This window comes from Phacochoerus africanus, chromosome 4, assembly GCF_016906955.1.
Source record: "Phacochoerus africanus isolate WHEZ1 chromosome 4, ROS_Pafr_v1, whole genome shotgun sequence".
In the NCBI taxonomy this organism is placed as follows: domain Eukaryota; kingdom Metazoa; phylum Chordata; class Mammalia; order Artiodactyla; family Suidae; genus Phacochoerus; species Phacochoerus africanus.
In genome coordinates this window covers 59,839,314-59,866,211 of record NC_062547.1, presented here as the reverse complement: position 1 = coordinate 59,866,211, position 26,898 = coordinate 59,839,314, and the positions used below count along the sequence as shown (strand labels likewise).

The window sequence follows — 26,898 nt, the reverse complement described above, 5'->3', positions numbered from 1 at the left end:
AGGGTTCCCATGGTCCCAAAAGTCCATCAAAATCCCAGAGACTGTGTCTCACTGGTCTCCCTGGGTCCATGTCCATCCCCTGGACCAATAAGTGTTGTCCCGGAAGATGAGCCGTGGCACTCATTGTCCAGTGGTCAGCCTCTTTGACTCTCTCAGAATGAGAGAAGGGGAACTCACCAAACGGAGGCCAAGCCAGGATGCTGGAACCCCATGGAAGGGAGAAAGAAGGTCAGCAGGGAAAAAGGCAGGATGAAAGAAACCTCATGCACTCGTCTCCAGAAAAATGCCCCTCACTGTTCCTCTAGTCAAGAAAGCTAAGGCCCAGCTGGAACCTAAGGCAGTCTAACCAAGGGGCTGGACCTTGGCTTCACATGAGTGGTTTGACTCTCTGGGAGCTCAATCCCCTCTGATACTAGAACATGAGCAGTTAAACTGACCATCCCATCTCCACAACCATATCAGACATTTAAACTTTTTTTCTCTTCTCCCTTTCTTTGTATCCCAGAGACATTTTTATTTTTTTCTTTTTGCAGCCACACCTGTAGCATATGGAAGTTCCTTGGCAACTCGAATCAGAGTTGCAGCTGCCAGCCTAGACCACAGCTCACGGGAACACCAGATCCTTAACCCACTGAGCAAGGCTAGGGATCAAACCCACATCCTCACGGTCACTATGTTGGGTTCTTAACCTGCTGAGCCACAATGTAAACTCTCTCCTAGAAACTTTGAATATTCCTCAGCCCACATTTCCCCACCTGCTCCACTCCCATTCCTGGGAAAATGTGCAGCCTGCCTTCCTGATGCAGAAACTCCAACTCCAGTTTCATACACTTTGTTCCCAGGGGACTGAGAAGAACCACTGGATTTGTTAGTGACCCAATTAGGACAGAGCTGAGAAGGGCCAGATCTATGGGAGGTGGCTCAAGGGAGAGAGGGAGGGCAGGGTGGGGGTAAGGGAGAGAAGAGGGAGACTGGGGAGAAGGAATGGTCCCAAAGAATGAGAGGAGATATTTCCCAAATGAATCACCACACCCCCCCAAATGGAAAACATTCTGTACACCAAAGTGCATGTATGAAGTAATTACTCACCAGCTGCTGTGTTTTCTCACTCATCAAAAAAAAAAAAAAGATTTATTGAGCCCCTGCTGTACACTTTGCACTCACTGGGACCTTAGAACAGCCCTAGTACAGAGAAGGAAAAAGGATCAGGGGTTTTGTCACTTGGTCACAGAGGCAAGATTCAAACCCAGGAACACCCAGTTCCAAAACCCTCAGATGGGTTTCCTGGAGATGGATGTGACAGTAAGAAGGGCTCCAGGAGGAACCCCAGTGGTATTCCAGGCAAGACTTTGATCTAGAGTATCCAAAAGCTAGGGTGGCCTTGCTCATGGACAGTCTCCCTTGACACTGCCTCTTAACACTGGAGAGTTTGAGTCTTGACTTCTTAGCAGGAATCACCCCTTAGAACCTGGAACTCAGAGGGGATTTTGAGGTTTAAAGACAATTCCATCTCTCCTGGATCTCTAAGAAGGGAAATGTCATGGGAAAGAGGTTAGGAAAGGAGGGAGGGGCTCAGTGAGAATGGAGATGTGGTCTCAGAGAGAGAGTGAGCCTCGTGCTTGCACAGCACAAAGGGTAGGGGCACGCCAGAGCCTCAGTTTGCTCATCTGAGTGTTGCAAGGGGTCTCGTGCACAGCCGTTGTCTGGAATATAATTAGCGTGCAAATGAAGGGTGTCCAGCAGCTAAAGTAATCCAGCCAGATCTGGGATACTGCTTGGAGGTGGGCCCATTTGGTGAAGGGGCAGCACATTTGGTGCAGGGGCAACCCATTTGGTGCAGGGGCAGCCCATTTGGTGCAGGGACACAGTTCTGGCCCATGGCAAGAAGTTCCTGAGAACTGGAAAGTCAGTTGTCATGGGAATGACGTTGACAGTCCCTATGGTGACAGTTTGGAGGGGTGTGCCCTACCAACAAGGGAAAGCCTTGAGGGGACAGGTGTTGTGTTACCTCAGACACCAGAGTTTGGTCTCCATGGCTACAGCTGTGGGGTCCAAACCACCTGAGGGCAGAGCTTGGAGGGCGGCAAGAAGCTGGGGTGCCCTGCAGAAAGGAGCAGCCTGTTTCCATGGTGAGAGCTGGAGAACCGAAAGTTGGATCATTCCCAGGACAGCTGGGTGAGAGGATGGTCTCCATGGCTGTTTGTCAGGATGAGGACAGTGGGAGTGGAGCTGCAGGTCTCTGGGGTGAAGGCCAGTGATATGAGAAAAGCATGGTATCCATGGTTACAGCTGGAGGAGGGAGGCAATATCTCCATGGGTGTGACTGATGTAGGAAGGGCTGTCTGACTCTAGGTGACAGGTCGAAGCTGGGCTGGTTGCCTTGGTAACAAAGGGAAGTGGGGCAGCTTGTCTCCATAGAAAATGACATGGATTTTACAGGCCCTGGGCTGGGGAGATGGTCTCTTTGGTGACAGCCAGGAAAGGGGCTATCAGGTGAAGGCCTCCAGAGAGACCCCTGAGGGATGGGGCATGGCTGCCAGGGCGTGTCAATTGCCTTTTTTGTTTGTTTCTTGGTTTGGCCACACACCTCAGCATGTTGAAGCTCCCCCACCAGGGATCAAACCCACCTCACAGCAGTGACCCAAGCCATTGCAGTGACAATGCTGGATCCTAAACATGCTGCCTCATAGGAGAATGCCCATGTCAATCTGTCTTAACAGGGACAGACAAAGGTGGTCTCCCCTGACACTAGAGGAGTTAGGGTGTTCTCCATGGTGATCTGGGGACATGGCCTGTTACTCTGGAAACCTTGGCAGACTCATGAGAGAAGGGGGGAGAATGGGAGTAACCAATCTACAGGTCACCCTAAGGAAGAGGCCCATAGTCTTCATGTGATCACCTGGGCATGGTCAACTGATGAATTCTGAGGTTTCTGGTTTCTCTACAGGTGATGGGGAGATGGTTCGGTGTCCAGGTGACCTTAGGAGGTCTGACCTTCGATCTCCAGGGAGATGCATTGGACGTGTGGTCAGTCTCCAGATAATCCTGGGGGTCCAGCCTCCAGGTGACCATGGGGGTAGTTTCAGAAGCCCTCTGGAGGCATGTCCAGTGTTCAGGAGACCTCAAGATCTATTGGTCTCCAGGGGTTCGCAGAGGTGTTCCCTGTCTCCTGGAGAAAGCTGGGATAGGAGGTGAAGTCCGCTGTCCAGGAAAGGTGGGTCTTGGTTGATCTCCAGGGGACTTGGCTCCCAGGACTGGCCAGTCTCTAGGAACCTCAGAGGGCGTGGCCAGGGTTCAAGGACCGCAAGAGGCATGGCCAGCCTCCAGAAGTGTGGTTTGTCTCCAAGGGGCTGAAGGGCACTCGGCCAGCCGCCAAGCGCCCCAGCGGTCCACAGCGCAGGCCTAGACGCGCAGCGGGGTCCAGGCGGCGGGGTCGCGCGCGCCTCCGGCCCAGCCCCCGCCTCCGGCCCAGCCCCAGCCCCAGCCGCCCGGTGCCGGGTCCGGCGCACCAGGCGCGCGGTAGCAGTAGACGCCGAAGAGGCGGCGCGCGGCGTCTGGAAAGCCTAGGCTACGCACGCCTGGCCTGCTGCCGCCGCAGCGCGCGCGCGGGTTCACGATGGGGTAGCGCGCGCTCCCGTCGGCCAGCCAGCCCGCGGTGCAGCGGTCCAGCAGCTGGAGCTTCCACGCGGCGAACAGCTGCCCCACCTTGGCCACGGCCGCGCCGCGAGCCGCGCACGCGCGCGCTGCTCCCGAGAAGGGCAAGGGCCGCAGAGGTTTCAGGAAGAACACGCGCCCTGCAGGGGGGTTAGGGAGGAGTGGTTAGGGCTGCTCTTGGGACCCGGCTTCCTCGAGATTCAGGCCGCCCTCCCACCTGCAGCCCAGGCCTAAGCCTCAGGGTTCAGAAACACCTCCTCCCCTGCCGCCCGGGACTCCAGTCTCGACAAGAGTAGTGTTGGTGCCAGGCGATGTGTGATTGACGCGCCGAGGCTATACTTGGGAAGGGATCCGGGCATTACTAGGGAAGCGGCCAGATCCCCGAGGGCTGGTGTGAAGAGGAAGGGCCGGGAGAGAGAGAACTGGGCGGAGTGGGAAAGAGTCTGAGAAGGAATGGTACGAGGCAGAAGCTAGTCTACGAGTGGGGTCTCGTGGGCGGGGCGGACCCGGGCCTGCGGTGGGCGGGGCCCCCCGCCACGGGTGGGAACTACGCACCGGGGAGGTTGGACGTGAAGCAGAAGGCGTCGTAGCGTTCCTCGGCGTTGTGCCTGTAGCCGTAGTTGCGCACACCCCCCGAAGCTCCGCCGCCAGCTCCGGCGCTCCCGGCCAGGCCCAGGCCGCCGCAGGGCTCCCGGGGCTGGCTCACCGGGTACTGCACAGAGCCGTCGCGCAGCCAGCCCGCGTTGCACCAGTCCAGTCCGTCGCGCCAGGCCGCGTGCAGCTGCTCAGCTGAGGCCAAGATGCCGTCCTGCTCAGCGCACGCGCGTTGCGCCTCCACGAAGGTCAGCTTGTAGCGGCCTCCACGGGGGTGGTAAGGGAAGACCACGCCTGAGAGGACAGAGGAGGATCAGCCCGGGCCCCCCAGCTCACCCCCACCCACCTGACATCTGGGGTGCCATGTGACTTCAGCGTAGGCCTTCCAGTCCATCCATCACTCTGGCCTCAGACCTAACGATACCTTTCCCCAGCTCACACCCCTCATGACTCCCTTTACGTTTAAGCTTGGGATTCACTTGACTCTCCCCCTTAACATACTTGTTCATGTTCTTTCCACCTTTCCACCTGTTGAACTACTATTCATCCTTCAAAACTCACCTCCCACAACCCTCCTCCATTCAGTTCTGTATGACATTCTCTCAGCAGTAGGACCTTCCTTCTGGTCAAGTCCTGAGCCCAAAGAGCTGACTCCCCCACACTGGGAGATCCTGAAAGTTTGACTCTGGGCCAAGACCTCTTTGATTTCCAGCATTGCCTGGGACTGTTCCCATTGGTTTCCCTTTCATCTTTAGTTCTTATAACTCATCCCTTATCAGAATCACTGTCAGTTCAGTTCATGAGCATTCTGTGTGTCTGTGTTTGAGGTATGGATCTTGAGGGTGCAGATGCAGGAAGGCTCAAACAGGTCAGGGAGAAGAGCTGGAGCCTAACAAGGGTTCAAGTATTGGCTCTGCCACTCACTGGTACGTGCCCTGGTCAAGGCTCTAACCAGTTGCCCATCTGCTGATAATAGCATCTCTGTCAGTGTTTGGGAGAAAAATAAATGAGAGGCTCCAGAGAGCTCTTCAACCACATATCTGTCACATTAATAAACATCCAACAGGAGAACTATATTGTTGCTATTTTCCATTGTGGTAAAGTTCAGCAAGTGAGGGCTCTGAAATCTCCCCTAACATCCTTTTTTTTTTTTTTTTTGTCTTTTTGTTATTTCTTTGGGCCGCTCCCGAGGCATATGGAGGTTCCCAGGCTAGGGGTCGAACCGGAGCTGTAGCCACAGCTCATGGCAACGCCGGATCATTAACCCACTGAGCAAGGGCAGGGACCGAACCCGCCACCTCATGGTTCCTAGTCGGATTTGTTAACCACTGCGCCACGACGGGAACTCCTCCCCTAACATCTTCTAAGGTGGGCTGCTGAAGGCAAACCAGATGGGAGGGAAGTCTTCGGATAGAAACCCCACTTCCCAACTCCATAGTCAGCCAATCAGAGCATCCCATCTTCCAGACACAGTGATTGGCTCAAGAACAGGCACATGACTCAAGCTGGGCCAGTGAGGGAGAACTCTGGGACTTTAGCTAGCACTACAGGAAATCAATTGTCAAGTTGGAAAGGTGGAAGCTTGGCACTGCTTTTGGGTTCCATCAGGGGAAACTTGTCCAAGAAAAGCCTACCCAAGGAAACAGCTGAGGGAGGGATTCGTGATGTGAGTGTCTGGATCTCTCTGTGCTAGATCCTATCTTAAGGTTTCCCAACATCTTCACTCCTGACATTTTGGACTGTATTATTTTTTGCTGTGAGGGGTATTATTGTGGGATGTTTCACAGCACCCCTGACCTCTGCCCACTAAATAGCACCACAACCTGCTTTTAGACATTGCCAATATCCCGGGGTAGTAAAATCACCCCAAATCATAACCATTATCCTACCCCACTAAGACTCTAAATTCCTTCAAGCCAACTTGTTTTGGTCTCTGTCCTTTGTAATACCCTCTTCCCTCCTCCCTTAGAAAATCGCCTCATCCTGCCCACAGGTGGATCACCTTCCAGGTCCAGCTTGACCATGCCAGTGTCATCCTCCAGCTCGTTGGTGACCTCACACTCATAGCGCCCATAATCCTGCAGCGTGACGTTTCGGAGAACCAGAGAGGCGTCCCCGGGCCCATCACCCTGCAGCTCAGCCCGCCCACGGTAGCTGCCAAACGCCCGGTGCTGGGGGCCCAGCGCCACGAAGACATCAGCAAAGGACAGCGGGTCCACCACCTTGGTCCATTTGAGGCGGACGCCATCGTGGCCGTGAGCGGCTGCCTCGTAGTGGTAGCGGCAGGGCAAGACGATGGTGCCACCTCGGTGGCTAACCACCTGCCCTGGCGCCGTCTGCACCACCACGGAGCCCGACTCCCCCTCTGTGGGCGACCAAGGAGGGTTAAGAAGAGGTTAGGGGCGGGGCAGGGGAACCTGGGGAGGAGGATCCAGGGAAGGGGTTGTGGGAAGAAAACTTGAGTGGGGGCCAGGAGATCAGTCCCGCAAGAGGATTGGAGAGGGGGCGGGGATTCAGAACGGGAGGAGCTGGGCGGGGACTGTGGGCATCAGAACGCCCAGCACCCTCCCTCCACGCACCCCGGCGATTCTACCTCGCCACGGTTTCTGCGGGCAAGATCCGCTTCCACGGCCCTGACTCACCCAGCACGTGCACGACCTTCTTCCGGCCGCGCTGCGCCTCCGCGGCGGCGGTGAGCAGCAGGACTCCCCACACCGCCGCCCAGAGCGCGCCAGGACCGAGGGCCGCCCGAGCACACACCTGGGGGCACAGAGCTCTCAGTCCAACCTCCAGTCCTTTGCCTTTCAGAAGACTAGCCCCCTGGCCTTCCTTCCACGCAGCGAGGACTTCTTACATGCCTAGGTCCCCAACCGGGCCAGGGTCCCAGAGGACTCCCCCAAGGAGAAGGCTGGCAGACCCTCCCACGCACCCCCAACTCTCCCAGGACCTCAGACCCTTGCCCTTGAGCAAAGCCCATCCCCCTGCACTCACTCTCCTTTAGTTCTGCACGGGCAAACTGCCTGACCCCCTGACCCAAACACCCGAGGCTCAGAGCCCCGCCCCCTTCTGTCTCTGGCCCGGGTCCGGGATTGGGAGGAGAGGGGAGGAGCGGAGGAGCTCGAGCAGCGGCAGCGGCAAGGTTATCCGTGCGCCAGGAGACTGCAGCAAACCCGTTCAGGTGGGGGTTGGGGGGACGAGGGGGTGGTGGAGGCAAAGAGGGAAAGACACAGAGAGAGGGTGAGAACAGGGGAAGAGAGAGAAAGGCAGGGAGAGATGGAGACAGAGAAGGAAAGAGACAGATAAGAGGAAGGAAAGACTGAGGCACGGATACAAAGGGGGAAACAGAAGAGAGTGCCAGAGGGAGAGAGACATAGAGAAGGTTAAGGACAGATGGAGAGAGAGATAGAGAGGGAAAAACAGAGACTAATACAGATAAAAGAGAGAGAACAAGAGACACAGAGAAATGGGAGACACGGGGGTAGGGGGAGACAGACTCTGAGGGAATATCTGGGAAAAGCGATCAGGAAAAAAAAAAAAAAAAGAGGGAGAGAAAAGTAGGGACAGACAGAGGAATAAGAGAAAGAGAGGCAGGAGAGGGGAGAGAGTGGGAGAAAAAGACATATAAGGTGAGAGATAGAGATGGGAGAGACCAGAGTGAGAGAGGGACTGAAGAAACACTAAGGGATGTAGATTCAGAGACACGGAAAGAGACAGAATCCCAGAGAAGGACCTACCGATCCCTTGGCCCCACTCACCATCCTGCCGGTGCGGCCCCTGCTGAGCGGCCCCTTTGCGCCGGCCGGGACTGCGCTTCCTGCACACTAGGAAAGGACTGAGCAGGTCCCTGCAGGCGGCGCAATCCCGGCGTCTGCCTGCAAGGGGAGGAGGGAGGCGGACGTGGCGGCGGGGGGGGGGGGCGTTAAAGGGGACGTAGTGGCACCTGCTCCAGGGAGAGGTGATGACAGTCACAGACTGAGGAAAAACTGCCCTGAACAATGGGTGCAGAGCCAGGTTCCAGCCCCTGCTTGGGCCAGTTTATCTTTAAAATGGAGGAGGGCCTGATGATGCCCTATGTGAGCAGCGGGACTAAGTAACCTGCCTTGACTTGCAGGTCTGTTTTCCCATCAGTCACTGGGTGGCCATCAAAGGACCCGTGGCTCCAGCAGCCGAAGGGTGCTCACACTGTGAGATGGAAGCCCTAGAACAGTCATACACGCCGCGGAGAGAACCTGCAGCAGTGGGTCCAAATCTGACTCTGCCCCTCACTCTATGCTTTAGTTTCCACATCTGAGATATGGATGGCTGGGTCTTTGGTGATGATCTAATGGCTAGACATACAATAGGTAGCTAATAAATGTTGGCAGGGGCTGGAAACAGGGGAGTCTGATCAAACTCCTGATCCACTCTGGACAGGGGTTACCCCTAAACCTGGACCTTCACTGAAGTTCAAAAATCAAACCAGGAGACAATGAGCCCTTCCCCCTAACTTCTTGGCTGCCTGCCTAGCTTCAGTTTCTCCCAAATATGAGCCAGTCAGATAGCAGAGGCAGGGTTATGGGCTCTGTGGTTGAAGGGGCTGGAGCTGGATGCCTAACACAAGTGCATCCAGGAAGCATGACTTTGGACCAGGACCTTCACCTCCCTCAGGCTCAGTTTCCCCATCTGGAATGTGGGGTGAGAGCAACCACAGAGCATGTGAGGTTAGCCATTGGCGTGGTATACAGTGGATGCTTAATGACTGTGCCACACTATTTGTTATAAAAATTTATTGGTAGAGCTTAGACTTTGGACTCTTCTCTCCTGATTGCAACCTCAGGCAGGTCTCTGGGCCTCTGTTTTCCCCATCTGGAAGATGGGGCTGTGCACACCAACCAGAGGCAGACTTCTGCTATCTGACACCTCCAGCTCCTGATGGTTATGCCGGCAGTGATGAATGGGACCTTGTGGGGTCTGAGAAGAGGGTCCCTTGCCCCTGCCCCCTGAAACACTTAGAGCAACATTTTATACATCAAAAGGACTTTTACTAAAAGGATCCATGAGGAAACGATGGATGAATTCTGGGAGGGTGTCCATGTGCGGTTTGGGTGAAGTGATAGCTGAGCATGGCTATGGCCCTCTCTGCTCAAACAACTGGCCCGTGGGCCCCTCCACCCCCATCCCACCCACTGGCCTGAAATTACCATAGCCAGAACTGAAGTCACCCAGAGATATACCTCCTCCTCTAAAAATCCCAAAACAGCCTTCTAGGGGCAGGGCTGGCTGGGCATGTAAACAGAGTCTTGTGGAGTCTCTTGGCCCCCTCAGTGCTGCTTCTCGTGGTGGGCTGGGGGGCCAGGAGGCGGGTGTAGGAAGAAGGCAGGGCGCCACAGGCAGCGGAAGGCCAACAAGTGGGGGCCCAGCGCATACAGTAGGTTGCACGTGAAGAAGCAGGCCCAGTTATCCTCAGGCACACGGTAGGTGAAGGGCGTGCGTAGATGCATGGAGGCACCCATGTGTGAGAACTGTGCCTGGTGGCCACACAGGGAGGATGGATGTCACACATCAAGAAAGAACAAGTCCCAGTATCACCAGCATCCCACTCTGGGGAGCCCAGAAGGTCCCCATCCATATTTCACTGGCTCTGCTGACCTACCTGGCTCCCCTCTTCAGTCCATCTGCCTCTAAATATCCCTTTCCCCACATGTCTATATATTATTTTTTTAGGGCCACACCTGCAGCATATAGAAATTCCCAGGCTACAGGTGTAGCTACAGCTGCACCACAGCTCATGGCAATACCAGATCCTTAACCCACTGAGCAAGGCCAGGTATGGAACCTGCATCCTCATGGATACTAGTCAGGTTCTTAAATGCTGAGCCACAGTGGGAACTCCCCCACATGTCTTGTCTATCCCAAGCCATCTATCTGTGGGCCTCTCCCCACCTGCCTAACCAGGACCATCTCCACTCCATCTGCTGGACCCTCCACCCTCTCTGACCTGAGACAACCTTTTCCTCCTGGTCTTCCCCATCCCAGATAGCTGCCCTTGACACGAATCCTGTCAATTCTACCCCAAGAGATATAATAATAATATATTGAATAGATATATTCCCTCTGCTTTACCACTTCCCATCGGGAACCCAGAAACAAGCCCCCAGTTCTGATTGGAACCCCACTGCCCAAACATCTTCCACAGCTCCCTCCCCACTTCTCAGCACAAGTCCCCAAGCCTGCAGATCAAAGCATTTAGCATAGAGTGAGTTGCCAATTTATCTTGCCTCTACTTTTACCTACACTATGGTTCTGCTAAATCACTGTCCCCCTCTGTACATTTCCTCATGTTGTTCCCATTCCTGGAATGCCCTTCCTAGCCTGAAGAACTCATACCTATACAACAAAGCCCAGTTCCTATGCCCCCTCTTCTAAGAAATCTTTCCCCTCTGGAATCCCTCTCAGTCTCTAGCCCTCCCTATTTTCAGTTCTGACCTTTTGAGGTTGGGGGTGTATGTGTCTAGCTCTTTCTTCTCTACATTAGGGAATCTTGAGCTGGGGCTGGAGTCTGTCAGGGACCTAGCATCACCCTGCCCAGGGTGAGCATAAAAGCAATCAATGAGTAGGCAGGAACTTTCTTCCCTAGGCAGTTACCCACCCCACCCCATGCCACTCCACCTCACCTGGCCGATGGCTCCAGCAAACACCAAGGTCCAGTCTGGAAGCCAGGAACAGCCAGGAAAGATGAGGCCATAGATAGCCAGGCCATAGAAGGGCAGCACATAGAACATATTCACCAGCATCTGAGGGGCACACAGCTGATGGAATAAATGGCTTCCCCAGTTGAGCCTCCTGATACCCCTCAGGTGGTGGCCCCAGGGAGGATCTGGCCAGCCTCACACTCCGCCCAGAATAGGGGCTCTCTGCACATCTCACCTCTGTGCAAATTGCCCCTTTATTCCCCTGGGTTCCGCCTCACCCCACTCCCACACACTGAGCCCACCCACCTTACTCCAGAAGTAGCATGTGACCCTGGTCTGGACAATCAGAACACCACAGCGTTGTCTTGGCCATAATAATCAGCTATGGGCATGCGATTTAAACTTGACCAATCAGAGCTTGCCTAAGACGTACTTAAGGGCTCGAGTTCCTCTGTGCTGGCTAAGTAGGGCAAATGGAAGCCTGGAGCTACCCAAGTCTGTCTCTGCCATATCACAAAGGCACCACCTGGGAGTGGAGACATGCAAAGACAGCAGAACCTAGATAGAGAACCATTCTTGAGCTCCTGGATCCAGCCATACCTGAAAACCATACACTTTTTCCCCCCTTTTTTTCTTTTTTGTCTTCCCCAAGGCATATAGAGTTCATGGGCCAGGGATCAGATCCGAGCCACAGTTGGGACCTATGCTGCAGCTGCAGCAACACCAGATCTTTTAACCCATGGTACAGGGCATGGGATTGAACCTGTGTCCTGTTGCTGCAGAGATGCTGTTGATTGCATTGTGCCATAGCAGGAACACCTACACTTTTCTAGTAGGACAATACATTCTATTTGTGCTTCTGCCAGTTTGACTTGTGTTTCTGGCATCTGCTTCAAAGGGGCCCAGTGGATCTCTAACCACAGAAGGACTGTGGTCCTCTCTTTCCACCTGCCTTCTCACCTGCACCTTCGGATAGGCCACGGGGTCCCGCAGGTATGGCTCATACTGATAGATGTAGACAAAGCAGGCATCCATGGGGCAGTCAAGCACCACCTGAGGCCAACAGACAAACCAATAGTCTACCACAAACATCTCTCCCACATGAAGCCTTCCCATCCCCCCCAGGAGGGATCCATACCCCTTGCTCTCTCCTCCCCTAGCCTTGGTTCTCTCCTCTGGTTAAGAATCCACAGATATTTGAGCTGGGGAGAAGACTACAGGGAATGAGGCTCTGTGATGCAATACTCAGGTTAGACTCGATGAACTTCCCTAGATGATCAGATGGGAGATCAGTGGCTTTTTGCACAAGATAAAGAACACAAAGGATGAAAAAAACGGGGGGTGGGTAGTTCCCGTTGCAGCACAGTGGAAACGAATCCGACTAGTATCCATGAGGATGCAGATTTGATCCCTGGCCTCGCTCAGTGGGTCAGGGATAAGGCGTTGCCATGAGCTGTGGTGTAGGTTGCAGACGTGGCATGGATCCCACATTGCTGTGGATGTGGTGTAGGCCAGCAACTGTAGCTCCGATTCAACCCCTAGCCTAAAAACTTCCATATGCCAAGGGTATGGCCCTAAAAAGCAAAAAAAAAAAAAAAAAAAAAAAGAAAGAAAGAAAAAGAACACAGAACACAAAGGATGAAAGGATAGGCTGGGGAAGGGGGTTGAGGCAGGTAGGTTGGCCAGTGACTTACCAGGCCCCGAAAGAGGGTGAAGAATGCAGCAAAAGTGAGATATATGATGAGGGCCAGGTCAATTGGGCGCCACAGAAGGCTCTTTCTTTGCTCCTCCTGCACCTGCCCCATGAGAAACGGCATAAGAAGTCTGGCATCCAACTGGCATTCAAGGAAGACTCATCCTTTCTTCCCTAATGACCAAGAAGATCCTTCCAAGAAGATGATGTCTTTGACCAGAAGCAATTTGAATGGGGTGCATTTAGGCATTTGGCACAATGCCTATCTGGGGGCAAGGCACTCACCATGTTGGGGGTGCAGCAGGTTGATGCCTGGGTCTGGTTGAAGACCCTCAAGCCAGCCCAGCATGGGACCAGCACGTAGGGGATGGTGAGGAAAAAGGTGGGCCTGATCTCTGAGCTGTATTTGCCTGCCATAGAGGAGAGACAGGGTATCACTCAGTGAGGCACTCCCAGGCCTAGCTGGACCCCTTATTTATTTATTTATTTTATTTTTGCTTTTTAGGGCCACACCTGCGGCATATGGAGGTTCCCAGGCTAGGGGTCCAATCGGAGCTACAGCTGCTGGCCTACACCACAGCCACAGCAACACAGGATCTGAGCCGCATCTGCGACCTATGCCACAGCTCATGGCAAGGCCGGATCCTTAACCCACTGATGAGGCCAGGGATCAAACCCACAATTTCATGGTTCCTAGTCGGATTCGTTTCTGCTGCACCACAACGGGAACTCCGAACCTTTATTTATTTATTTATTTATTTATTTATTTATTTATTTATTTATTTATATTTTATTTTGTCTTTTTAGGGCCACAGCTGGGGCTTATGGAAGTTCCCGGGCTAGGGGTCACATCAGAGCTGTACACCACAGCCACAGCATTGCAGGATTTGGAGGCATGTCTGTAAACTACACCATAGCTCACAGCAATGCTGGATTCTTAACCCAATGAGTGAGGCCAGGGATCAAACCTGTGTCCTCATGGACACTAGCCGGGTTCATTACTGCTGAGCCACAACAGAACTCCAATTTTTCATTCTTTTTGTTGTTGTTGTTGCCCTGCGGCATATAGAGTTCTTAGACCAGGGATCAGAGCTGATCTGAGCCCCCGTTGTGACCTATGCTCCAGCTGCCACAACTCTGGATCCTTAACCCACTGTGCCAGCGGGGTATCCAACCTGCGACCCAGTGCTCCAGAGACGCTGCTGATCCCGTTGTGCCACAACAGGAACTCCTAGCCGCACCCTTTAGCTGGGCCACATCAGAGCCCCTGGCTGGAAGCTGTGATTCACAAATGCCATCCTTGCTCAAGTTCTAACATCTCTGACTCCCCAGGATCTATAAGATGATGTCTATGCCCCTCAGCCTGGCCTGCCTCAGTTTACCTTCTGGACACAGCTCTTACACTTCCAGTTGTTCTTTGCTCCCCCTGGAAATACCCTGGGTATTCATCTTGCACAGCCATCCCCACATCCCTGGCTGTGTCCTCTGTTCCACCTCCCAAGACCTACTTATGGAGCTTTCACTCTGCCCTCTGAATCCACTTTAAAAATCCCTTCATGTGTCAAGAGCATTCTGGGCCAAGTCCCTTGGGTCAAGGACCAGTAGCCTGGGGAGGAATTGCAATGTGCTTCTACCCCTCCAAGAGGAAAATAGGGATAAGTGGGGGAAGGTTGATGGTTTAGGCTGTGAATGGAGAGGTGTAGGGGCGGGAGCAGTTGCTCTGCAGATACTGGGGAGGGTAGGAGGACCCAGTCGAGGCTTCTAGGCACAGGACAGTGACCCAGCCCAGGGAGACAGGATTCCTCAGAGCCAAGTCCTTACCAAGGATGTTTCCTGGGAGGAAGACCAGGAGGCTCATGACAAAGGATCCCAGCCAGTAGAGTCCAAAGTTCCGGTACCTTTTCCTGGGCAGGGGATAGAGGGGTGACCAGCAGATACTTGTCCCCCCAGAGACCCATCGGCTCCCCAGCTCTGGATCCCTCATTTCACCCCAGGACAGAAGGGACAGCGAGGAGGTGAATGAGGAAATGAACAGTCAGATCTGGTCCAAGGACAGTATTGGCTGCCCAGGCACAGGGTGGTACAGGAGAAGAGAGCCCACCAACACTGACACCTGTGACAGTTCCAGGATCCTTCCGGCCACCCCTGGCTAGAGCCCTGGAGAGGCTTCCTGATTTCTCCTTCAGACACTTCTGGCTTCACCCTGGCTTGGGACCTTCCCATCTAAGGACTCAACTTCCTTCCCAGGATCCAGGTGCCACCCTGTCAGCCCCATGCACCTTTTACGGATGGCACCGGCCATGGCCAGGTAGAGGAGGTAGTGAACAATGCCATCCCAGTAGCAGATGAAGAGCCCGTGTGCTGTGCGAAGGTACGGCTCACCCTGCAGAGGTAGGTGCAAGGCTCAGACACGCAGCAGGGCAGCGGGCATCCCAGACAGCGCCCTACATACCTCCTTAGTGTAGAACTCCATGAAGCCTCCCACATAGCCATCTTCCTGGAGAGCAATAAGGAGGTCCACCACGGAGGTGAAGGCGAAGACTGCAAAGACTACAGGGAGAGTAGGCGGGGCTTGGGCTGGATGTAGGCAGAGTACAGACCAGGGGTGGGCGGGGCCTGAGACTGCCGATCAGGGACCCAGATTCCAGGCAAGGCTTCCTCACAAAACTGCTCCCAGATCCCATCCCACAGGCATATGTCCTGCAGCCCCGCTTCATGGGGAGGCACAGTCCCTGTCTTTGGGGGGTCCCCAGTCTAATAAGAAAGGCACTGAATTGCCCTCAGGAGCCCCAAGTCAGAAGGGGGAGGCCTCTTGAGGTTCCCCAATCAATGAAAGTTCTCCAGCCTGATGAAGGCCTCTCAAAAACTGCTAGTCTGATGGAGGAGGCCCTTACCCAGACAGTCACTCTTCCTCAGGACGCTCCCACCAACTCACCAGCATAGAGTGGGTCGTAGTAAATGTCACTGCGGGACAAGCTGTATATAGCCAAGAATAGCAGACCCAGGATCAGGGCGCTCATCAACACCACCCCCAGGGAGCTGTGGAGAGGAAAACCAAGTCAGGAAGGCCAGGCTCTTTGCTGAGGCCCCACCCCAGTGAGGGCAAGAGCAGACTCCAGGAAGCTCCAGAAGAGGAGGCACCCGTTTGCTCAGGAGAGCCGTTCCCTAAAACTCCCCTTTCCCATTATCAGGCTCTTGGCCTAGCTATTTCCTCCTCCTAGAAACTCCTTCCAAAAGACTTCTTTCCACTTGGCAAACTCCTACTCATCGTTCATGGCCCATCTACATTACTCCAGGGAAGACCTCCCTGACTCCTCAAAAAGGATCATTGTCTGGAGTTCCTGTCATGGCTCAGTGGGTTAAGGATCTGGCATTGCTGTGAGCTGTGGTGTAGGCTGCAGACGTGGCTCGGATCTGGCATTGCTGTGGCTGTGGCTGTGGCCAGCGGCTACGGCTGATTAGACCCCTAGCCTGAGAAACACCATATGTCGCAGGTGTGGTCCTAGAAAAGACACACACACACACACACACACACACACACGATCATTGCCTGATGTTGGCCAGTAAAGAGGGAGAATCTGTCAACCCCTTCTTGTCTTTTATCCTTTTTTGGCCATGCCTGAGCCATACGGAAGTTCCTGGGCCAGGGATCGAATCTGAGATACAGCTCTGACCTACACTGTAGCTGTGGTAATGCTGGATCCTTAAGCCACCATGCCACAGCAAGAACTCCAACCTCTTCTGAATATATGATTTATCCAGTCGTTTTTTTTTTTTTTTTTTTACTCCTTTGTCTTTTCAGGCCCACACCAGCGGCATGTGGAAATTCCCAGGCTAGGGGGTCAAATTGGAGCTGCAGAAAAAAACAAACAAACAAACAAAAAAAATTGGAGCTGCAGCTGCTGGCCTATGGCACACTACAGCCACAGCAATGCCAGATCTGAACCACATCTGTGAACTACGTTGCAGTTTTCAGCAATGCCGGATCCTTAACCCACTGATCAAACCCACATCCTCATGGATATTAGTCAGGTTCTTAACCCACTGAGCCAAAAAGGGAACTCCTTATCCAGTCTTGCTGATGTGTGTGACTCAATTTGCTCAGTCATTCAACAACTCCAAAACCCTCTGTGGCCAGTCCCAGTGCCCACACCTGACAGAGGGTCTCTGTGCTCAGCTCTGTATACCTCATTGCCTAAAGCTCCTGACTCCTCCCAGGTAAAGTCCAAATGTTTCTATCAACTCCACCCCACCCCTGCCCTGATCTGTTCCCATCAACCTGATAAGGTAGGTTAACCAGCTGCAGAAAAAAGAAGCTAGGTCTCTGGGCAGCCCCCAACACTTGGCAAACCAAGGCACAGAGAGGGCAGGAGACCTATCCAAGTTCACACATTCTCCCTCACACTCCAGGACCCTACCTTCTCCTGAACCCCTCTCACCCCTAGGATCCCCATTCCTGGCCCCATCCTACCAACAGTGACAATTACGGTAATCAGATGAGACCAGACCAGGGTCTCAGCACACAATTTGTAATCCTTGTTGTTGTTGTTGTTGTTTTGCTTTTCAGGGCTGCACCTGGGGCATATGGAAGTTCCCAGGCTAGGGGTCAAATCGGAGCTACAGCTGCCAGCCTATGCCATGGCCACAGCAACGCCAGATCTAAGCCACGTCTGAGACCTACACCACAGCTCACCACAACGCCAGATCCCCAACCCACTGAGCGAGGCCAGGGATCAAACCCACATCCTGGTGGTTGCTAGTTGGATTTGTTTCTGCTGAGCCACAAAGGTAACACCCCAATCTGTAATTCTTAATTTTAACGATAGGATGAGATCTAGGATGATGTTCAACCTGGATCACTCGGTCTCCAGGGGGATGAAGCCAGGAATGTGTACCCAAGAAGCCAAATCCAGTCAAGATTCCCTCTATCCTGTGTCTTGAGTCATGCTGGGTTTGGGAGTGTGAGGGGCTTGTGAATGCCTCTCAGGGTGGCTGGATCTCAGTTGAGGTTAGGATACAGGGACAGGAGAGGTCCAGGTATGTAGAGGAAACAGGCTAGGGACAGGGTGGGCCAGCCCTGAAGAGAAGAAAGTCCCAGGCCTAAGACCGGTGATGGAGGGACCGGCTGGTAGGGGTGGTGCAGCAGAGAGTGTGGTGTGGCAAGAGCCGGGTCACTGGGGCCTTATCTGGGGCAATACTTTGACCCTTGGAGCCTGTGCTGGGCACATCCCTGGGAAAACTCCAGAAACCCTCCAAAACTGCTTTGCTGGGGGCTGTGCTTTTCAAAGTGCCTCCTCCCCAGGCCCCAAACATCCCGGGAGCGCCCTCAACCACACCACACAGCTCCGGGGAGACTGGAAGGGGATTTCCGACTGGAGGTGGAGGGGTCTTCTGACCCAGCCCCCCATCCTCTCCAGACGGAGCGGCGCGGGAGCACAGGGCTCTCCGGCGCCCGCGCATCCTGCCCCTAGCCTCCGCGGCTCCCTCCTACCACCCCCCCGCCCCGGCCCCCGCTCAGCCGCCCCCGACGAGGCCTCCCAGGCCCCTCCCCAAACGCACTATGAGAGCGCCGAGAGGTGGTTGAGCGCGTAGGACAACGGGAGGGCGCCGAGCGACAGAACTGCGATCTTGCCCGCCAGCGGCGGGATGTCCATAGCGGCGGCTTGGCTCCTGCGCGGCAGTGCCTCTGGGTGCAGAGTTGCCAAGGACCCAACCCGACCCGGCCCCGCCTGGCGCAAAGGTCGACCCCCGCAGCTTCCTCGCCCAACTGCGACCGCTGGGGCCCCTCCCTCTCGCAGTGGCCCCTCCCCGCCCCCGACTGCCTAGCCGGCGCGGTCCCCAGTGGTAATCCCCGCCGATCAGCCTGTTTCCCTCTTCTAAGGCCAAAACACTATGCCTCAGGGTGCTTCCACTTCTGTGTGTGTTCTGGAGAGCTCCCCCCCGCACCCTGGTTGGCAACTTCACAAGGGAATTCGTTCTCTGGGCCTCGTTCTGCACTTCTTTCTTCACCCTGAGGCACCGGCGGCGACACATCCTCGACCCAGATCCTGAATGGGTCCCCTTTTAAACTCTCTCACTCTCCAGACCTCCCTCCCGCGCAGGATTAAGTGGGCATTGTCTGTGGGCACTGAGAGAGGAACCTCATCCGCTTGGGTGCAGAGTTCTATTTCCCTGGGATTTGAGTTTTCATGCAGTGGCCACAGACAAATTTAAACACATTTCCAAATGTGGTTTTGACTGGACAGGGTGGGGGCCACGATTCAAGGCAGACGGCCAGGGCCCTAGGTTGGGGATCCGTTGGTCTCCGTGATTCTGTGCTGTGTTCCTTACATGCAGCCTGAACCCCAACTCAGGGGACCGAGGGACAGTGCCAAGGGTGGGCTGAGATTATAAAGTGGGGATAGAGCCAGTTTGGTGAGAAGTTTGGGAATGGTATTCCTGGGAGGAATAGCTAAGGCTTGGGGCTGAGCAGCAAAAAAGCAGCTAAGGCTGGGGCTTGGTAGGGGTCACCGAGCAGGGTGGAGTGGGCTGGGGAGAGTTCTGAGCCACCTGGGCTCAAATGGGGGGCCAGTGAGTGGGTGGGGGGAACTGGGAAATGCAAGGGGCAGGGCTGGACCAGGGAGGGGTCTACAGGGTGGAGAGAGAATTATGAGGCAGCTTTTTGTCAGCCTCTCAAACTAGCCTTGGATTTTTGCCTGTGGCTGCAGGAAACAGGGTTAACAGTGCCCACCTGACTCCCGCCCCAGGAGGACTCTGAGTCTAGGGCTGAGGGAATATTCTCTCACATTTGCCATACCCCTACCCCCACCCCACGCCAGTTGGGTCCTATCTCTGAGCCTGGATGACAACAATCTTCTGGCCACTGACCTGAGAGCCTCCCTCCCCGGGTGCCTCCTTGCCTGTGGCCTGAAGTTTAGGTTCCTCTGAGCTGATTTGAATCTCCAGTCAAGATTTCTAGACCTTTCCCAGTTCTGGTGGTGCCAATATCCTACAGGCTTCCCTCCTGTCTGCAAGATGGAACCTTGCATATTTCTTCATTTCTTAAAGCAGATCCCAGTAACGCCTCCTCCAGGTAGTTCTCCCTGTTACTCCAGCCCCACTTCTGACCCCCGGAGGCCTGGGGTATCTGCTGCAGCTCTGTCTAGGAGTCTGGCCTTGCAACCCCTATCTGTGAGGTGCCTGCACACTCATATAGCATTTGGAGGCCTCCTCTTCCACCTCTCCCCCTGGCTGGGGCTAAAAACCACAGTCTGAATCTGGTGAGCCTTCTGGTCACTGAGAATTAAAAAAAGGGGTGACTGACCTAGAGAGCAAGGTGTTTGAGACTGAGACCCAGGGTACCTATCATTGGAAGCTCTAGCTGCCCAAAGCTATATCTTCATGCTCAGGACTCTGGCCATGTGGGCAGACTCCATGTCACATCCTTGCCCTGCCAAAAGTACAGCATCCACAGAGGGGAGACAGGATAGTATGTCACCCCAGCCTGAGGTCTGCTGCTGAGACTCCCAGACCCTAGACCCTAGACACTCACCAGGCCACCTCCACCACAGGTCCTGTTTCCTCTTTATGGCATTTATTGGTCTCAAACTGTGTTACGGGTTCATGGCCATGTCCCCAGCAGACTGGCTGTCCAGGGGCGGATCCCAACCACGTGGTTCATGGTCAGTGCTCGGTGTTTGCCAAATGACTATGTGAATTGCCCAAAGGCTGACATCAGCTTGAATCCTCAGGCCCCAAGAGTTCACAGGATCCTTCTGTGGGGCAGGGTGGGTGAGTTCAGGGGCCTGATACCCCAAGAGAGTTTCTGCACAAATGCGAGGCTCTGGAGACATGGCCAGCTCTCAGCACACATCTTGGTTTGGGCTACCCACTAGTCTCCCCTCCTTCACGAGTTCACCACACTTGAAGGACCAAGGAAAGGGAGATGGGGAAGCTTGGGCAGCTAAGGCCTGGTCTGCTGTGTGTGGAGGGCCCTGTAAGTGCCACCTGCCAGAGAGGTGGCAGGCATAGGTGTGCCCTGGGTCACCTGCTTTGTGGGTCTGAGGGAGGACTGGGCCCTACCTGGGGACCCCTCCCCAGCCTCCTGCAGTACAGGGCTAGGCTGGGAAGTCCCTGACATACCCGGCCCAGGGGCAGCCAAGCCTTGGCTGCCTGGCTGCCAAGGTCCTTCCCTCAACTCAACCCAGGTCGATGGGGGACCCCATGAGCAGACAAAGGTCCAGGTGGTTCTCCAGGATTCCTCAGAAACTGGGGAGCCTTCACAGCAGCATGCTGTCCCCACCTGCCCAGCCCAGCCCTGCTGCTAAGGAAGAGGAGGGGTTTCTGTTGATGGCAAGACCAGGCTGCCATGGCAGGCAAGCACTGGGATTTTAATACACAGCACAACACTTGAGACAATGAGAAAGGCAGGCAGGAACACAGGCTGGAACATTCCACAGTCCAGGGACAGTCTTTAGGAAAGTACATTTGTGCATTTCTCCAGAACACTCAGTAGTAAGGCCGTCTGGGGTTGTTCTGTGGGAAGTGAGAAAGATTAAAAGAGGAGGGGGTTATGCTATGCTAAAGAAAGATAGCAGTTCCTCCCCTCTAGAACCTACCAGCAATAGCTGAGCGCACATCCTCTAGAAGGGAGGGCAGGCTTTGGTGAGGGGAGGAAGGCTAGCACACAAGTGGAGGAGGTGGGTGGGTTTGCAGGGGAGCCTAGCTGGACTGAAGAAAGAGGAATACTTCTGTTACCAGTACCACCACCCACCTACAGTGGAGGAACTGTGGAGGCCCAGCCAAAAGCAACATAGGAGGACAGAGATGCACGCACCAGGGGGTTGGGCCGGAAGCGGTAGGCCAGCATCATCCTCTTGCGAAAGGCCTCGTACTCATCATCTTCCTTGGAGAGCTCAGCTGGCCGGTCAATGCCAAAGCCAGCACCATCTACTGTAGTGGTGCCCCTGCATGGGGGCAATGGGCAGTGTGAGCAGGGTAGCGGGCTGGTGCAGGTGGGAAAGAGAGTGAGGGGTCTGAGCTTGAGGTAAGGAGGCTTTGCCCAACCCAGCTGGGCTCAGCAGCAGCACCTCAATGAGGGAGCTATGCTGGGTTGGGCAACAAATGTCCGGGACACTCTTGGTACTGTGGGAATATGAAGAGCGCAACGGCCCAGCCACCAGAGTCCATACCCCAGACTTCCATGCTGGCAATGGGAATGGACCCAGGCCTGGCCCTGTATCTCCATGTGGGACTTTTCATCCAGCACCCCCAACTCCCACCCCGGCAATGGAGGCCATACTCACTTGTTGACTGGATTCTTGATGCCCTGGCCTTCTGAACCCAGGCCATCGCCCTCCTTCCAGCCCATCTTCATTAGCATCTGGTAGCCGATGTTCTCTATTGTCAGCTTGAACTCTTTGTACTCTGAATAGTCAGGCTCCCGGCCCTCCTGCAGGGCAAGGAGGTGGCTGTCATCCACTAGGGCTGCAGACATTCCCAGTTCCAGCTCTGGCCTGAAACTGCACCCCTACATGGCCTCACTGGCTGCTGGGACCACCTGCCCATCTGCTTGCCCAAGATCAAGCTGTTCCTTCTTAGGGTCCCCAAGGCCAGAAGCAGTGCTGAGCTCCCTGGTGGCCAAGCCAAAGAAGGCAAGGTGACAGGTCACACAGGTCTTGTCTACCAAGGGCAAGATTTAACGATTCATCAGTGAAAAAAATCCCATGTTCCAAGAACAATTTGTTACCTAGAGTGCTAAAAAGAAGCTGTGGTCAATGAGATTAGGCGGTACAAAGCAGTTTTATAAAACCCCAAAAGATGACGTGAGACCTTGCACCTCCTCTTGAGTGCAAAGGCAGGATAGGAGTAATGTTTTCGTTCTGGAGAGCCCAGTACCGGGGGTTGTCTACCTGAGAAGTGCTTTGCCTATAAACTGCACTTAATTGGCTCCACTGGAAGCAGAATTTCCCTTAAGCCCTAGGGAATGTTTCTAAAGTAGCAGCTGAGCTACTATTTGCTAATTCCCTATACAGATGGCATCTGTCATAAGCAGATATCTCCTGAGGCAAGAGGGCCCAACTCCTCCTGTGAGCGAGGGGGGCCCTGAGGCCACTGCAAGCACCTGCCACATAAGGAGGCAGTAGGAAGGGCTGGGGACACTGCGCAGGCTGCATGCTAGACAGGCCCACAGCAGGGACTGTTGCCTGGGGCCCTGCCCGGTCTACCTTCAGGGCCTTGAAGGTCTCCATGAACTTCTCCAGCTCGTCTGGTGGCAGGAAGTCTCCAATGAAGTGCTTGCCCCGGCCCATCTTCGTCAGCTGCTCTGCCCATTCTGCTCAGAGATGGGGTAAAGGTGAGAGGAAGGAGTCTTGGGGGGAGTCTGGGGTCATGGGGAATGAGGCAACTAGCTGAGAGACCTGAGTCCCTGCTCTCCCAAGCAGCCCTTCTGGGTACCATGTTCAAATGCCAGTGAACACGCTGAGGACCATCTTTTTACCACCGAAAAAACCGAGGCACAAAGAAGGCAAGTCTCTTGCTCAAAGCCTCAAAGGCTGGGCAGGTGGCTTATGACACCCATGCAGTGCCTCCAGGCACCTCCCAGGCAGATGAGTGAGGCTTCCTGAGCCTGCAGTGCCCTGAAGGCAAGGCCTCACCCAGCCCCTGCCACCCACCACTGTAATTTGAGCCTGGGCCCACCCCGAGTCTTGTCCATCTCCATGCGCCGCAGCTGGTGCTCCCAGGTGCCCAGCTCGCTGTCCACCTCCTCGTCGCTGTCATAGCCATGCTGGTGCTGCTGCAGCGCCTTCTCCCACAGCAGCTGCATGTCCTGCATTGCACGCTTGTGCTGCATGATCATGTCGTACATTTGCTGCATCTGTGGGCAGCACGCGCCAGTGAGCAAGGCCATGCACCATATGTGCAGGAGGCTACCCCCTCACCTCCCCTGTGCGTGTTGGGCACCCCTCTCCCCTGCTCCCTGGGGCAGGTACATGAGCAGTACTTGGAGCAAGTGTTCAGGAAGGCACTAAGTCCCATGTCAGGACATGCCCTAGTCCCCTGAATCTCTGTTTTGAACAGGGAGGACCTCTCTTGTTTTGCTCAGAGCCTGGCCTGGAATCTGGAACATCATGGGCGCCATCACTGTGGACCAAATGAAGGCAATGTGGGCTCCTGCCCCTGAGGGGTTTTGAGGGTGACATGATGGGGCTGCCAGCCTGGAGGAGGGGGCTCAGGTAAGCTGTCCCAATGGTTCTAGCTGTCTATGTTCTGGCCACAGAACTCCCTGATGAGCCAACACTGACTCCAACACTGCCCAACATCAACTGAGCAGCCATCACATTGTTCAGGACACCCAGTGTCACACAGGTCTATCCTGGACTGAAAACTGGAGGGAACTGTAAGGAAAACTTATTTGGAGATGATTCAGTTGGGAGCAGCCCACAAGTGCAGTGGGGAGTAACTGTGCAGCACTGGCTGCAGGGGCTACCCAGGGAGTGTGGGAAGGCCTGGGCTCTGGGCCCAACTGTGGGCTAAGGAGGATCCTCAGGGGTGGCATGCCATTGACAGGGATCTGCCTGTCCAAGAGCCTCTCCCCTGTGTGGGATATATCTGGCACAGGGAAGCTCAGAAAAAATACATCATGACTGCTGCACCACAGGGTGGGGTGGGATAATACTCCATCAGCCCCTATAGAGCCTGCCTCCCCTGCCCCCCATGGCCTTACCTCCTGCTGCTCCTTCAGCTGCTTCTTCTGGGCATCCGACAGCTCCGTGACACCTACCAGACCCACGGGCTTCCCCTTCTCATAGCCGAGACCCTTGAGGTCCTGAACTAGAAACAAGACGCAGGCTGGTCAGCATTGGACATGGGCCCAGCCCTGTACCTGCATGCGAGGCAGAGCCCATGTGTTGATGTGTGGCATCTGGTGCATATGGCAGGACCCTTAAGTTGGAACAGTTAGTATGCATGTCACCTAACTTTGGGAGGGCTTTGCTCTGCTCTATCACATGCACTCAATTTCATCCCCACATGCCCCCTTCTGGCAGGCTCTATGACCCCACACTACAGATGCTGACACCAGAACTCAAAAGGCCTGGGGCTCACCCAAGGTCAGATGGTTAATAGGTGACAGTGGGTAATCTGCAAAGCCAGAGACATGAAAGCTGGTTGTGCATGCACACAAGCTCCTGAAAGTAAAGCCCTACAATGAATAGACACCCGGTGTAGAAACACAGGTTGGGAGTATGGCATAAGACTCAACTGTGTGTCTCTGTCAGCTCCTTCTGGGGAGGCAGCCAACCATCTTTAAAGCAACTGACATTTAATTTGGCTTTAGCTTTGGAGCTTGGCTGGAGCCGGCAACACTAATTCATATGAAGATGCTGCAATGGCCCCATCTGGGTGGTGGAAAGAAACACCTCTCAGGTAGTGGCTTCCTGGGGAAAAAGCCAAGCAGAACAGGGTGCAGAGACCCCTGTGGGAGGATGGAAAGAGCCAGGTCTTCCCAGCTCACTGGGGTTGGGGCTGGGGCTTTACCTGCAGATGCTCCCAATCCCTCCTCAGTCTGTGGGGGCTGTGAAGGAAGTTGGAGAGCCCCATGGAGAAAACAAAGGAGCTCAAGTCTGAGCACCAGCCATGTGTCTGGAGCATGCCCATAGTCCCTTTCCTCCTTGGGACACTTCATTAGTAAGCATGCAGGGGAGGGCTGCCCACATTCCCCTGGGTAAAATGTGCGCCAATGGGACTTGAGCCTGAACCTGAGACTTTAGAGCCTTTACTTGTCCCCTAGACTGTGAAGGACACTTCTTCACCAGCTTAGGTAGGACCTCAGGCACATGACCTCAGAGCTGGCATGTGCGTGCATCAGAGAAACAGTCACACCTGAGCACTCTCCTTTACGGTGGGCACTAGGTTTGGCACTTAAGCAGCAATCTGACCCTGGGTACCTCAACCCTGGGTAGGGGTGCTATCTAGAGCCCCGATATCTAAACTCTTTGGTCAGGAGTTCCTCAGCGGATTAAGAACCCAACTAGTATCCATGAGATGCAGGTTTGATCCCTGGCCTCACTCAACAGGTTAAGAATCTGGCATGCTGCAAGCTTTGGAGTAGGTCACAGATATGGCTTAGATCTGGTGTTGCCATAGCTGTGGTGTAGGCTGATGGCTGCGGCTCCAATTTGACCCCTAGCTTAGGAATTTCCATGTCTTGGGTGTGGCCCTATAGAAAAAAAGAAGGAAAAAAAAACCCCAAACTCTTCAGTCAATAGCTTTTCTCTTTGCGCCAGGGAGGCACTAAGCAAGAAAACACTCTCAGGGCTGGGCAGGTAGGGCCAAGAGGTCAGCCCTGTGACCTAAGTGAGCTACCTTTCCTCTCAGCCCATCCTTGTAGGTGTTGGTGCTAGGACACATATGACTCATCTAGGTGCTTGTGTGTCCAGCTCCAGTCAAACTGAAGTGAGAGAGGTTGAAAGGGTTCTGCTGGTGGCACAACCTGCGTGCCGAGAAAGTCAGACAGGTAGCATGAGGTGGCCATTTATGAGTCACAAATATCCTCTGAAAAATATAATGACAACAGACTCCCACCCTTGTGGATTTGTGGTAGAAAACGAGAAATAAGGCCATACGATGGCTGTCCCTGAAAGCTGTCAAGGAGAGGTAAGTTGGAGATAACTGCAAAACTGATGGTACCAATTATTGAGCTTATCATTGTGCATTTCCTGAGCCTTCTATGACAAGAATGGGTCCAAGTACTTTAAAGTTTAAGGGAGAAAAGAGGACTTTCTATATGCTGTCTGTACAAGACTCACTTTTTTAAAATAAATTTTAAAAAACTGAAATCATACCAAGTATCTTTTCTAATCACAATGGAATAAAACTAGAAATCAGTAACAAAAGAAAAACTTACAAACGTGGAAACTAAACAACACAGTTTTCTTTCTTTCTTTTTTTTTTTCTGGCTACACTTGCGGCATGTGGAAGTTCCCAGGCCAGGGACTGAACCCAAGCCATAGCAGCAACCCAAGCTGCTGCAGTGACAATGCCAGATCCTTAACCTGTTGCACCACAAGAGAACTCCCTAATCAACACTCTTAAGGAGCCAATGGGTCAAAGAAGAAATCACGAGAGATTAGAAAATGCTTAGACAACAACAATAACAACAACAACAAAAAGACAAAAAAAAAAAAAAAGAAAATGCTTAGAGATGAATAAACAAAAAGGCACAACACACACCAAAACTTATGGGGTACACAAAAAGCAAGGCCAAAAGGGAAATTTATAACTTTAGATGCTGATATTAAAAAAGAC

General features: G+C 54.0%; 3 protein-coding genes across 3 annotated transcripts in view; all 3 read right to left on the bottom strand.

Annotated features, from left to right (window-relative positions):
- Window positions 1-1,114: 1,114 nt before the first annotated feature.
- HAPLN4 (hyaluronan and proteoglycan link protein 4) lies at window positions 1,115-8,103 on the bottom strand. The gene is made up of 5 exons (XM_047776446.1): window positions 8,004-8,103; window positions 6,891-7,008; window positions 6,251-6,613; window positions 4,210-4,542; window positions 1,115-3,794 (listed from the first exon to the last, which is right to left on the bottom strand). The coding sequence occupies exons 1-5, from the start codon at window positions 8,004-8,006 to the stop codon at window positions 3,403-3,405; spliced, it is 1,209 nt and encodes a 402-aa protein (XP_047632402.1). The 5' UTR covers window positions 8,007-8,103; the 3' UTR covers window positions 1,115-3,402.
- Window positions 8,104-9,252: 1,149 nt separating this feature from the next.
- On the bottom strand, window positions 9,253-20,816 carry TM6SF2 (transmembrane 6 superfamily member 2). The gene is made up of 10 exons (XM_047776445.1): window positions 18,172-20,816; window positions 15,548-15,651; window positions 15,065-15,162; window positions 14,892-14,995; window positions 14,434-14,516; window positions 12,898-13,022; window positions 12,614-12,715; window positions 11,880-11,972; window positions 10,902-11,021; window positions 9,253-9,755 (listed from the first exon to the last, which is right to left on the bottom strand). Exons 1-10 carry the CDS (start codon window positions 18,264-18,266, stop codon window positions 9,549-9,551), a joined length of 1,131 nt encoding a protein of 376 aa, XP_047632401.1. The 5' UTR covers window positions 18,267-20,816; the 3' UTR covers window positions 9,253-9,548.
- Window positions 20,817-20,937: 121 nt separating this feature from the next.
- The window catches only part of SUGP1 (SURP and G-patch domain containing 1), a 39,992-nt gene continuing 34,031 nt past the window's right edge, over window positions 20,938-26,898 (bottom strand). The window contains exons 9-14 of the mRNA XM_047776441.1: window positions 24,317-24,423; window positions 23,290-23,467; window positions 22,818-22,924; window positions 21,897-22,042; window positions 21,428-21,557; window positions 20,938-21,126 (exon numbers count right to left, since the gene is read on the bottom strand). Coding sequence (XP_047632397.1) covers window positions 21,100-21,126; window positions 21,428-21,557; window positions 21,897-22,042; window positions 22,818-22,924; window positions 23,290-23,467; window positions 24,317-24,423 — 695 coding nt within the window. The 3' untranslated portion in view covers window positions 20,938-21,099. The remainder of the gene's footprint in view (window positions 21,127-21,427; window positions 21,558-21,896; window positions 22,043-22,817; window positions 22,925-23,289; window positions 23,468-24,316; window positions 24,424-26,898) is intronic.

Excerpts from the sequence above, each read along its gene's own strand:
- HAPLN4 (XM_047776446.1), bottom strand. Across the intron at positions 6,614-6,890 it reads GAAGGTCGTGCACGTGCTGG|AGGGGGAGTCGGGCTCCGTG; the intron begins GTGAGTCAGGGC and ends GGTCGCCCACAG. Across the intron at positions 3,795-4,209 it reads CTTCACGTCCAACCTCCCCG|GGCGCGTGTTCTTCCTGAAA; the intron begins GTGCGTAGTTCC and ends ACCCCCCTGCAG.
- TM6SF2 (XM_047776445.1), bottom strand. The coding sequence starts at position 18,266 with ATGGACATCCCGCCGCTGGCGGGCAAGATCGCAGTTCTGTCGCTCGGC. Across the intron at positions 15,652-18,171 it reads CACCTCTCGGCGCTCTCATA|CTCCCTGGGGGTGGTGTTGA; the intron begins GTGCGTTTGGGG and ends TCCTCTCCACAG. Across the intron at positions 14,996-15,064 it reads TGGAGTTCTACACTAAGGAG|GGTGAGCCGTACCTTCGCAC; the intron begins GTATGTAGGGCG and ends CTACCTCTGCAG.